This window comes from Polypterus senegalus, chromosome 5 (genome assembly GCF_016835505.1).
Source record: "Polypterus senegalus isolate Bchr_013 chromosome 5, ASM1683550v1, whole genome shotgun sequence".
Taxonomy (NCBI): domain Eukaryota; kingdom Metazoa; phylum Chordata; class Cladistia; order Polypteriformes; family Polypteridae; genus Polypterus; species Polypterus senegalus.
Window position 1 is genome coordinate 171379269 of NC_053158.1, and position 12547 is coordinate 171391815.

The 12547-nt window shown below is 36.6% G+C and overlaps 1 protein-coding gene across 2 annotated transcripts; it reads right to left on the minus strand.

Annotated features, from left to right (window-relative positions):
- Positions 1–821: 821 nt before the first annotated feature.
- On the minus strand, positions 822–11330 carry insig1 (insulin induced gene 1). 2 transcript variants are annotated; one of them, XM_039753628.1, is made up of 6 exons: positions 11064–11330; positions 10557–10925; positions 7686–7810; positions 5762–5928; positions 3763–3862; positions 822–2212 (listed from the first exon to the last, which is right to left on the minus strand). In XM_039753628.1, the coding sequence occupies exons 2-6, from the start codon at positions 10891–10893 to the stop codon at positions 2183–2185; spliced, it is 759 nt and encodes a 252-aa protein (XP_039609562.1). In that variant the 5' UTR covers positions 10894–10925; positions 11064–11330; the 3' UTR covers positions 822–2182. The 2 variants fall into 2 exon arrangements, with proteins under 2 accessions (XP_039609562.1, XP_039609563.1); XM_039753629.1 differs by lacking the exons at positions 10557–10925; positions 11064–11330 and adding an exon at positions 9866–9992.
- Between the last annotated feature and the right edge of the window lie 1217 nt (positions 11331–12547).

The following is a 12547-nucleotide window of genomic DNA, read 5'->3' on the forward strand; positions in this document are numbered from 1 at the left end:
TTGCTCCTCTGGAAAGACAAAAGGCCAATCATGATGAGTCATTCTCTCCTGACTATACTCACAGGTGAGCAATACTGGAAAACCACAGACAATACCCACTGGTAGGACAACACTGGGCAAGGTATGAACATGCAGGAAGGATCTTATTTCTTCAATGGCTCCCAAAAGCTGTAATCTGATTGTTGAAAGTTCTCTATTGCTTGTCTAGGTATGAGGAGGAAAATATGGAAGGACCAATGGATACATTTTTGTATATCAGAATAACAAGGAATGCATTATTATGACATTTTTCCCTATTTTAGGAAGTCACAATGGGCAATGATTCAGCTTAAAGGACATCAGTCACTTTTTAAACACTTTATGAAAAAATTTATTAGTTTGTAGCCGAACACTCACCACCTATATTTTTCTTTCAAAAGCAGTAACATAGATCAAAATTGTCTTCTTTATACGTCCTGCATTTTCCCCAAACAAAAAAAGGATATTGACTCACAGCCAGCTGTAAATTGCAGTTTTTCAGTGGACATTGAAAACAGTTGAGTGTGTATTGGTGTTTTCACTACATGAATCACAAATGTATTTCCTTCTTTAAATCAGTAAAATTCCAAACATGACAAAATACTGTTATGAAGCAAAACATTTTCTTTGTACATCAACATAAAAGAGATGATGTTTACTTTGCATATGATGAACTGGCACCACTGACAGACCAGTTAAGTTCTACAGTGAAATCAAAAGGATGATCTGAAAACGGGAAAAAAAAAAACCAAAAAACTGTGTGACCTTTTTAAAACAGAATACTTCCACTTTAACTCAAACAGTTATAACGACAAATAACAATGATTTTATTGCTTAGATTTAACAATTGAACATATGAGTTAATACAATTTTTTTGCTTATTTCAAAAGAGACAAAAATCGAGAAAAGAATAAATAAGAGAATACAAGGCTCAGATACTTCGTAGATTGCACTTTATGCACAGAGACCCAAAGCTTGCTATTTAGGCCCATTATGGCAATAAGATCATGAAACCAACCATTGGCTGCTGTGGAGTAATATTTCTATAACATTTTATTTACAGATAATAAAAGTTCACTAGTGACAAAGTCACTATTTTTTTTTTTTTTTACAAATGCAATCACAGACTGCAGATCATCTAAGGCTTTGCAAAAATATCGTGTTCCTATTAATGCTTTACACTGAAAAGGAAGGATGGCATTCAGTTAGAAAGAACTGACAAACTCCTATTTACTTAAGTTATGTTAAGCTGAAATGGAGGAGTGCTTTTCAATTTCAGCCTAAGTTATGTTAAGCTGAAATGGAGGAGTGCTTTTCAATTTCAAACTGCTTCTGCTTACAAGGAACATCAAGTAATAAAGAAACAGGATTATAATGCAGAAAAATTCAAGTGCTAAGAGAGCTTCACCAAGGATGTCACTACAAACCTCTTGGACTTATGAATATCACTGTAACAGGTTTTCAGAGTACACACTACAAGAAAGACTAAAAGAGAATATTAAAGCATAAAAATAAAGTCTCCATAGGAACACCCTGCCTTTGATCCAACAAGTAATTTTTAAATACTTATGTTAGGAAAATCCTAAAGTATTTTTAATGAAGGTCCATTAAAAATGATATGCATATACTATTTTATAGTTTCACTATTAATACATGCAGACATTTTTGCATAGCCGGATATTCCCTTTCCTGTACAATTTAAATCCATGCACAAATTCCAGAATATAGCACCATTATTTTGTCATTTCCTTAGGCATGCTTGCACAAAGCATACCACTTTCCAATCCTTGTAAGGAAGGAATACAATTACTGTACTTTCTAAAATACAGAAGCAGTACACTAAGTGAACAACACTGCTTTCACTTTGAAAGCCAGCATTTAAGCTAAAACTTTGGCCCAAGATAATTAATACCCCTTAAAGATTGGCACTCAGATCCACATGAAGTATACCACTGAACTGCTTTAAGCTTCTTGTCTCATTGGTTCAGGTGAACATGTTCAAGTCATACTAATGAGGATATACACCAGCTTCTCCTTGCGAACACTGCACGCACACAGCATGGCTCAACTTAATGGTTCAACTTCTTGTTGCTGGGATTTGTGCAGAGAGAAATAAGATTCAGCATTTCAGATTTTCTCCAAACTGACAGTGTCCCTGTTTATTTTAGTCCTTGTGAGGTTTCTCTTGTGCGCCCTAAAATAAACAAATAGAATAAATAAATAAATAGCTGCAGTGTAGTTTGTTAATTAATTTAGCAACCAGTAAATAACAATATTCAATTAAGACACAATTTAACTGTTCTAATCAATGGAGGAAAAGCCAACTTTTCTTTCAGTTAAATCAGATATTGGCAGCTGTGAATGTCTATAGGAATATCACATGTTACAACTGAAAGAATAACTGTTTTCCTGATTTTTTTTTTTTGTTTTGCTCTGAATTTAATAAGGTACCTGAATGTTTTGTTATGAATCACCATGCTTACTCAAGGAGAACAATGGCTTACTTTTTCATTACCTGTATATGCCATTTTCACTGCGCTAACTATAACATGCTTTGCAAGCTATGGCAGTCATGTTTGCTTTATTGGTTTTCCTATCTGCTCAAAGGAGATGAAAGTAATAATAGGGTAATCAAACCACTGAACACATGCTGCATGCAGGTCTGCCAAATACCCTTCCTTTGTGGTTTGTTTTGTGCTTATAAACGAATACTGTAAATTTAAATTCCTAAGACTTCAAGATGAACAACTCACCCTAGTTAAGAGATTACATGCATGAATAACACCCAGAGGTGTCATTTAAACAAACATTTACATAGCTCATCAAAATTGTATATTTAAACAACTGTATTTACATGGAGAAAAAATATAATATACAACTGTTTCACAACTGTTACCCTTAAAAAGGTAATAAATTGTCTTCAGTTTGTTATTTATAATAAATTGCCTGAACTTGGTGATAAGTGTGGTGTAGTGAGCCCTGGGCCAATAATCTTGGTTTTTAATTTTCATACACAGAAATGATTGCAAAATATTAAACAGTGACAGTAATCTGTCATAATATCACATGGATAATATGCTCACTTATTTTTTTTTTTTGTTCTTTTAGCAAATGCTGTTCTTCCAAGAAAATCAGTGCATGTCTGTGGATATATGTATGCAAGTATACACCATGGTTTGTTGGGTGTACAGCAATTGCTCCTCAGTAAAGCTATCCAAGTTTGCTAGTTTCATGGGAGTAATGGATAAAATTTCAAAGACACTAGCCTCAGCTAGTGACAAAAGACACTAGGAGCAAAACCAAAACTCTGTCTTACAAAATTCAAGGCACAACAATATTCCAGTGAGTCTGATAAATCAGAGCAACACATTTTCTGGATCCTATCAATATTGTGCTGCAAATGAAGACCTTTATGTTTCTTGCTGATTGTTGTAAGGGTGCAATACAGTGATTTCTAAATGCTAAACATACAGCACTACCCTATATTTACTTCCAATTCAGAGTGGGAGAGGAGGCACTCCTCACAGATATGTGAGACTCATTATTATATTACTTTATTTTAGAGTTACATAATAACACAAATATAGTAAAAATAATATATAAATCTGAATAGAAAATAAATCTGAGAAAAACAAAAATAAGAAAGCAATAAAACAAAATTATTATGGATCTACATACTAAATACTTATTAAAAGCAAAGATGAAGCGTACAAATAAACAAACAAACAAACATATATGTATTACCATAGCAAGTTGTCTTCCAATGTTGCCAACTGTAACTCCACCCGAAAAAAATATACATGGCAGCCATGAACGGATGTAAAGGAAATCTGGTGATGTGTACCTGCAAATAAACATACCATATGAACTTTATTTATAAAATACCTGGAAAAAGAGTGGACATTAAAAATACCATTCAAAGGCATTTCAACATAAAACTAAGTCACATAATGCTAACATGGACACTACAGGCCACCTATCACTAAATGTCAAGATCAAATAATCCCTCTCTGACTCCCATCAACGTAAGTGGATAAGTTAACCAAAGAGTTGAGTAGGTTTTCTAATGTATGCTGATCTCTTTAAAAAAAAAAAAAAAAAAGTGTTACAAGACAGAATTTATCAATAAAAGTGGAAATATTATAATCTGTGTGTATCTGCATATAGACAAAATGGCTATCATGTCCACTTCTGTTAATCAAATCTAAACCTACAAAGTTATGTCCAGTCATGTGATTTTTTTCCTTTTTTTACAGCATGTGGATATCAAGATTTGATCTTTATTTAAATAGTTTTTATTTTAACAGATAAAGGCGATATAACAACCATCATACCACATTTATAATTTGTAGGCCACTGTATAATTTAAATAAACATAAATGCAAATTTTGCATGTGGAAAAAGTAAGTACACCCCTATATTTATCACTATCCCAAATACCTAAAATTAGATATTGGGTACAAATGAATAGAGCATCTTTAGAGGAGATCCTGCAGAAGCCGGACTTGTATAAATTTCAGACATTTAAGTGTCGCTTGCTCTTTGTTGTTGAAGTGGTATCACCATGCCAAGATCGAAAGAGCCTTCTGAGGCTTTCAGAAAGATGGTTACAGATGCACAGGAGTCTGGGAAGGGGTTTAAAAAGAACTCCAAATAATTGGAAAACAATTATTCCTCCATCCATAAGTGGAGAAGATTTCAAAGACCTGCCAACTAGTTCAAGCCAGAACTGCACCAACAAGTTCAGCCCTAGAGCAGAACCCAAGAACTTCAACATGGAACCTATAGTTAGCTCTTGTCAATGCTGATGTTAAAGTTTGCGAGTCTACCATTAGAAAGAGGCTGCACAAATTAGATCTACATGGAAAGTGTGACAAGAAAAAAAAAACCTTTGCTGTCCAGCAAGAACATCCTGGCAAAATTAAACGTATACACAAGCACACCTAGACAAAGACATCTGGAACAATGATCATAAAGACAAGGCACACATAGGTACAGTACTTGGCCATAGTATCAAAAGGCATATTTGGAAAAATCAAAAGACAGTATTTGAACAAAAGAACCCGATGCCAACTGTAAAGCACGGCAATGGAAATGTTACAGTTTTTAGCTGCATTAGGGCCTAGGCAGCTCACCACTACAGAATCCATTCATTGTACCAGAACTTGCTTGATGATAGTGTGGGACCATCTGGCAGAAGACTGACGGTCAAATAAAAGTGCATCTTGCAACATAATTCCCCCAAACATACCAGTAGATCCATCAGGGAACAACTGGAAAGAAAGAAATTGAGGGTTCTGAAATGGCCAAGTCAAAGTCCAGATCTGAATCCTATTAAGATGCTTGGGGTGGGTGAAGTTTGAAAATGGACTCTACATGCAAGACACCTCTCATATCTCACAGCTGAAAGATTTCTGCAAGGAGGACTGGAGAAATCGTTTTCAAAGTTGATGTCAGAGACTAGTAGACAATTATAGGAAACACTTACTTGAGGATGTTTCTTCTTAAGGGAGCAATACCAGCTATTAGAGCCAGGTGTCTACTTACTTTTTCTCCCAGACAGAAATGGCATTGCAGTTCATTTTTCATTTAATAAATTATTACAAAGTCAAATTTTCTTTTTTTTACCCCAATTACATCACCTTTATCTAAAAGATATTAATTTGATGATCAAATCTTGATACGTCCTTATTCGCTAAAAAAAAAAAGAGGGAAAAAGACACCCCATACTTTTTGTACTTACTGGTAAACACCATTGTATACAAGAAATTGTGTGATCAAAGTAGCAAGAAAAGCTATTGTAATTCCAAGGCCAAATCCACTTCTGGAGCGATCGAATGTCCACCACAGCCCCAGTGACAGAGCAGCCAATGTGAGTGACAGCTGAATGTTGTTGGCAAAATCCAATTTCTGATAATGGGTTAAAGAAATATTCAGCGATACCATTACAAATACTCCATAGATTAAAAAAACAAACAAACAAAAAATCCCACTATTCTAGCTGAAGAATTATGCACATTGCATTGTTACAGTGCAAGGTTTCAGACAGTTCAATGTTAAGTGGTGAAATCAATATCTTACTCTATTGTACAAATGCATTCAACAATAATTTTGTAGATTTTGTATCATGTTCACTGTTTAAATTCGTAACTCTATTTTAAAGTTATTAGAAGCAATGGTAGATGATGGGCAAAATTAAGCATTATTCACACACACATACATACAAACACACAGAGTACATACACATATTATTTTCAATAATAAACATCTCAAAAGTACAAGTAAAGTTGCACACTCCGTGCAACTGCATTACCCAGAACAGGTAACTTAACCAACCTCTACCACAAATTAAGGAGAGAAAACAAAACAAAACAAAAAAAAAAAACACACAACAACACACACATCCCACAGGTTAACAGGCTTACTATGGACCAAAATAAATGGGGGATCTGAAAATATATTGCATATTGTGTACAAATTATTGTGTACAAATATATATATATATATATACAGTATGGCTCATTACAAATAACCACAGCTCTGTGCAAAACATGAAAGTATGGTAATATGTAGTAGCACGTATGTGCTAATTGTGCAGGTTAAGGGACTAAAAGTATCTGACTTAGATTCATTTAAATATGATTGCCCATTTAGGCATTTGCTCTGCAGAGTTTGCTTAGTTTTCCCACATTTATCAGGGTTCACTCCATGGCTAAAGGCTTCACTGGTGATGCCTGGACCTTCAATTGGCCTGAAGATGACCCACATCACACAACCTGCTTTGTATGTGACACAATTAATACTGGTTTCTTTGCTATTCTACACTACTGTCATTACTTATTATATGACCAATGCCTTTTTCCAAGGCAATTGTCAACATTTGAGATTATTAGTTACACTTCCTTCTGTTTTTCCAATTGGATCACTGTCAAATGAAGTGACTTGCTAATGGTCACAGTTCCAATATCAGAATTTGGCCTTACAACCTCAAAGTTTGAAGTCAAAAGCCTTAACCACTACGCCAGATTGCCTACAATAAATGGAAAGGAAAACAAAAAAGATTTTTCACTCCATTTATATTTTTAGTTACCATGTTGTTTAAAATTCTAGTATGCTGGTGAATGCACAACTGAAACAAAGAGTACCTATAATTATTAAAAATTAGAAATGCCTCTTTCACTAAAAACATACAGTATATACTGAATATATATGTCCAGAGATTAATAAAAACATAGATGCTTCAATTAAAATTAATTCTAATTTCATTATTAGGAACACAAAAACAGCTACACACTGAGTCATTAATTGCCCATACAGAATGTCTTCAAACAAGAGAAATGTAAGTACCCATTTGAACACAGGAAAAAAAAAATACAAAGTTGGCACAAGTGGCATTACACAATAGCTAGCTATCTATGAGCAACTTATACAAAGGGATGATTGACAATACATTTTTCTAAAATAAACTCAACAAAGATGTTTTGGAGGCTTGTTCCTTTACAATGTTTGATTCAAAATGCATTGAACTGGTTTAACTGGTTAACTTCATATTGGCTACCATAAGAATGGGCAAATAATTAAAAACTTTTTCATTTGAACATAAAGCACATTAGTATTCACAGAAGTTCAAACAGAGGAGTTTTTTATGTTTCATTTTAAAAGGATACTGCACTAGCATGGTTGATACCAACAAAGACTGCGATGCATCGCATGACACTTGCCCATTCTCTCTTGAACTTGTGCGGTTCTCCCAGGTGTTTGTCTATGCATGGATACAACAATCCCACAACAGCTGAAAAGAAAACAACAAAGCTGCATATTAGTTGTTATTAACAGCTACAGTGGGGATAATCTACTCAGCCTCTCAATGACTTCCATTGCTGCATGTTTTTAATTACAGTACATATCCTAGATACCCCAACTAATCTTTCCATACCTATTACTGAGCATATTTAAGTGTAATTTTCCCAGAGGGCAACTTCAGTTGTCAATTCTGAATGATCTGTGACCTGCATTTTCTTTTCTGAGACATCTGATAAATCACAGGCAAGATCACATTCACTTATCAAGTACACTTTATACAATTTGTTATGGCTCAAGAATTACATCTAACTTCTCACCCTTAACCCTAAACCTTTGTGTGTAAAATACCAACCAAACCAAACTGATACAAACACTACCAAAGTAAAGAGATACAGCATTTGGTGGAAGGAGATTGGCCATGCAAGGTGTGTACTGATATGGGGTTGAGAATGGGAAAGCAGAAATAAGGGAGGTATATTAAAGTTAGAAACACCCTTGGAAAAAGGCTATTTAGATTCTGAGAAGCTTTTGAAACAAAATTGTCACTTGGAATATATCCTGTAGGCTTCTTCACTTGTAAGGGTATTCACTGCAGGTCAAATGAAGACCCACAACTTGCACAGCTAATGAGTAAAGGCTGTATTTGCCCTTGTCATGGAGGTAATGAAACTTTTAAAGATGATGGCTTCACCAACAATTTTGGGGTACTAAAATAAAGCTACTTCCCAAAGCTGTATTCTTTTGTTTTGAAGCACTTGTCATATGTGTTCTGTCTAAAATTCAGGTGTTGGATTTCACTTATTACATTGTGACTTGGGGCGGCACGGTGGCACAGTGGTAGCCTCGCAGTTAGGAGACCTGGGTTCGCTTCCCGTGTCCACCCTGCGTGGAGTTTGCATATTCTGTCCATGTCTGCGTGGGGTTCCTCCGGGTGCTCCGGTTTCCTCCCACAGTCCAAAGACATGCAGGTTAGGTGGATTGGCAATCCCAAATTGTCTCTAGTGTGTGTGCGCGTGTACCCTGCGGTGGGCTGGCACCCTGCCAGGGGTTTGTTTCCTGCCTTGCGCCCAGTGTTGGCAGGGATTGGCTCCAGCAGACCCCCCCGTGACCCTGTAGTTAGGATATAGCAGATTGGATAATGGATGGATAGACATTGTGATTTTCACCTAAACCTGTTCAGTCCATGAAGTTTGCATTTTAGTTTAGAAACTGCTGCATATAAAAAAACAAACAAAAAAATCCCACAAACCCTGTCATAGCTAAAAGAAAAATCAAACTTACTAAGGACATACATTATTAGCCTCTAATTAAGAAACTGGTTGAAATGAAAACCTGCTACACCCCATGTTCAAGTTCAATTAAATTGCTTTAAAAGGACTTTAGCTTTACATAATAAGTTGAACTTTACACTTCTTTTTCTAAATCATAATTAGAATAATTACATTTCAACTTAAAAATGTTTCTATTATTCTAACCTGTTAATAAAGCCGATGGGCACATGTTTATGTGTTAAGTATGACACTGAAAAAGGTACATACATCTAGTTTCTATGTTGTAACTGATTTGAAGTTTTTGCATCAGAACTATATATCCTATAAGCCCACAACCATGCGTGGCTATTTGCTATGACCCTCAGAGAAAATAAGATGATTCAAAAGTATTTGAAAAACGTAATGCAAATGCTTAGTTTCGTCCACGCCTTTAAAAAACAAAATCAGCTCACTGTCTATAGGTGCACGGGATGAGACACATGCAAGCTCCAACAAAGTACACTGGCTCCCTGACACTGCAGCTCTTCATTCAAACCAAAATGTGATTACAGTACAAGGTTAATTTATTTAGCTCTATAGGCCATGGCCACTGGCTTAGCCTCTTAAAGCATACTTGTATCTCAGGCACACACCTGCTTATTTAATTTGGTTACCCCTGCCGTTCAATGATGTGTCCCTCCAATAATTAAGCATGTACTCTTAAAGCCTCTCTGAACCAAACGGTTTTAAATTGTTTTCATGTATAAATGAAAAAGGGTAATTGCATAGCTTACTTCATACTATCTGGCATTAGCGTATCGCGCAACTGACTCTGCTCTTAAAAGTTTTATCATGTCACCCTCTTCATAACTCGAACTTGCCCAAACAATATTAAGTACGGAGGTTTGAGGTAAGCCGCGCGAGCACATGACTTCCTTGTTTCTGTTTTTCCCTTGGTGGCATGTTCGAGCCAACAACCAATCAGAGCCAAGCAACGCTTCTCACCAGTTTGACCAACAGCCAATCAACATAGCGAACACAAATCAGGAAAAAAAAGGCTTCGGAGGACATTATCGTGCCTTCCCAGACAAAAAAAACCCAAAGAAACAAAAAACACCATAACACCTACGTACAACCACACGTTATTATATTATTAGGTGTAGGTATGATTCACAGAAACAAAACACGAAATAACACACTCTAAACACATTTTTACAAATACATGTGCATTGGTGTATTACAAAATACGCTGCCTGTTATCATTTTCTTTAGTAAACAATGCAACAAATTAAAATTCCAAATCACGTCTACTAAATACGATTTAGGAAAAATCAGGCCTCGCTTTTCATGTACGTATAAATACAAAAGGTAAAGATCGCGTTTCAGCAATGTTGAAAAGCGCCTACGTGTCCTTCTAGCTGTATTCAGATTCATGTATGAGAACGCACGGCTTAACAAGGGAAAGAGCTCATTGTTTCCACTCACCCGCAGCGGTGCCGCAGCAGAGGGGGACCCACCAGGCAGAGGAGAAGAGGGTGGAAATTACCTCCTCAGGAAACAGAGTCACGTTTCGTTGAACTTGCAGCAGATTCAAGACAAGAGCAAATAACACTCCCACGGTGAAGAGCACGAAGCCTCGTCTAAGCAGCTGAGCGGTTTGCAGATTGAGCAAGGAGCCGTATGCCTGGTTTAGGATGGATGTGATCAGAGTGAGCATATCTCCAGTTCTGGGAACCCTGAGGCGACTTGTGATAGCGGACTGGCTCTTGGGCTGTTCTTGGGTCCCGGAGCAGCTCCAAAAATGTCCGTCGAGTCTTGGCATTTGTTTGGCACTGCGTGAAATATGCAACAATTCTAAAACGATCACGAGAAAAACAAATCAGACATAGATATTTGTTAACAAAAGCCTAATGATGACATCTTATACATAACTATATTACATACATTGAATGCAAAACACACTGAGCCATGCATCCGAAGAGAAAAGCTTACCTCGTTCTCCAGTTAAAACTTCACCATGAATAATGAAAGTGCTCACTGCACAAATAATGTCGTTCTGAAGAATGAGGTGATCCTCTTACTCACTAGTTACGTCGTTAGGTCATATCCTTAAGTTCGATTTATTTATTTATATAGCTGTACGTGAACTCTTTTTTTGCCTTTTAAATCTAACTTCAGTTTCATATCACAAAACGCCCAGCCCACAGCTTACAGTCTGGCACGTTGCTTGAGTGAAAACCGCTTCGTCTGGTGAGTTTTACCAACCAATAGCAGAGAAGCGAATGATGTGACATCACGACACGCCACCACCTTCTTAAACACAACAGTGCTTAAACGAGCATGTGCTATGCGGCAAGGCGCGCGCAGATAAATGGTGTAGAAAGCAAACTATTTGAATGGGGCGAAGTCAGATGTGGGTGACGTATTGTCAGATGAATGGTAAAACTGCCAGCGCTGTACATTTTGAGAACTTTAAAAGTATTTGCTTTGTCGATTACGCTTAAAACAGCAACAAAAGTATACGTTTTTTATTTCGCCTACGACTAGGTTTTACTTTGTATATATTGTCTTTATTTTTTAATAAAGCGATGTGAATCCGTCTTTATTTTTGTTAGTTGAATGCAATTTTTACGTGGATCACTTGTAGGATGCTTTCGGTAGGGTAGTAACTTTTGTTACTTTTGTTAAATCGGTATATTTAGTTCCAGTGCAATGTCCACGTCAGATGCGCTTTAGCACCATTTATAAAACAACATCTTTAACCCCATTTCAGTGTGGAAGAGTGCCATAGATAATGTACTTGCAGTAACGCCATGAATTGCTTATCGAAACTTATAATCGTAAACAATGTCTTTATGCACGTTTAACCACAAACATAGAGTTCTGTAACAGATATATACATATTCAGATATATACGTTCACCGGCCACCTTATTAGGTACACCATGTTAGTACCGAGTTGGTCCCCCTTTTACCTTCAGAACTACTGTAATTCTTCCAGTCCTAGCTAGATTCCACAAGGTGCTGGAAACATCCCTCTGGGATTTTGGTCTATATTGACATGATAACATCACACAGTTACTGCAGATTTGACGACTGCACGTCCATGATAGGAATATTGTGTACCACCACATCCCAGAGGTACTGTACTGGATTTAGATATGGAGACTGTGGAGTCCATTTGAGTACAGTGATTCCATTGTCACATTCAAGAAACCAGTTTGAGATGATTTGAGCTTTATGGCATGGCACATTATCCTGCTGGAAGAAGCCATCAGAAGATGGCTACATTGCTGTCGTAAAGGAATGGACATAGTAAGGAACAATACTCAGGTATCAAAAATATCACACCATTACACCACCACCACAAGCCTGAACCATTGAACCATGACAGGATGTGTAAATTATAGTCTAAGTTGTCTGTTCTTAGCTGACAGGAGTGGCACCTGGTGTGATCTCCTGCTGCAGTAGCCCATC

Coding starts and splice junctions, on each gene's coding strand:
- insig1 (XM_039753628.1), bottom strand. CDS start 10,893: ATGCCAAGACTCGACGGACATTTTTGGAGCTGCTCCGGGACCCAAGAA. Junction 7,811..10,556: donor CTGCTGCGGCACCGCTGCGG/GTGAGTGGAAAC, acceptor TTTTCTTTTCAG/CTGTTGTGGGATTGTTGTAT. Junction 2,213..3,762: donor TTGGAAGACAACTTGCTATG/GTAATACATATA, acceptor TGTTTATTTTAG/GGCGCACAAGAGAAACCTCA.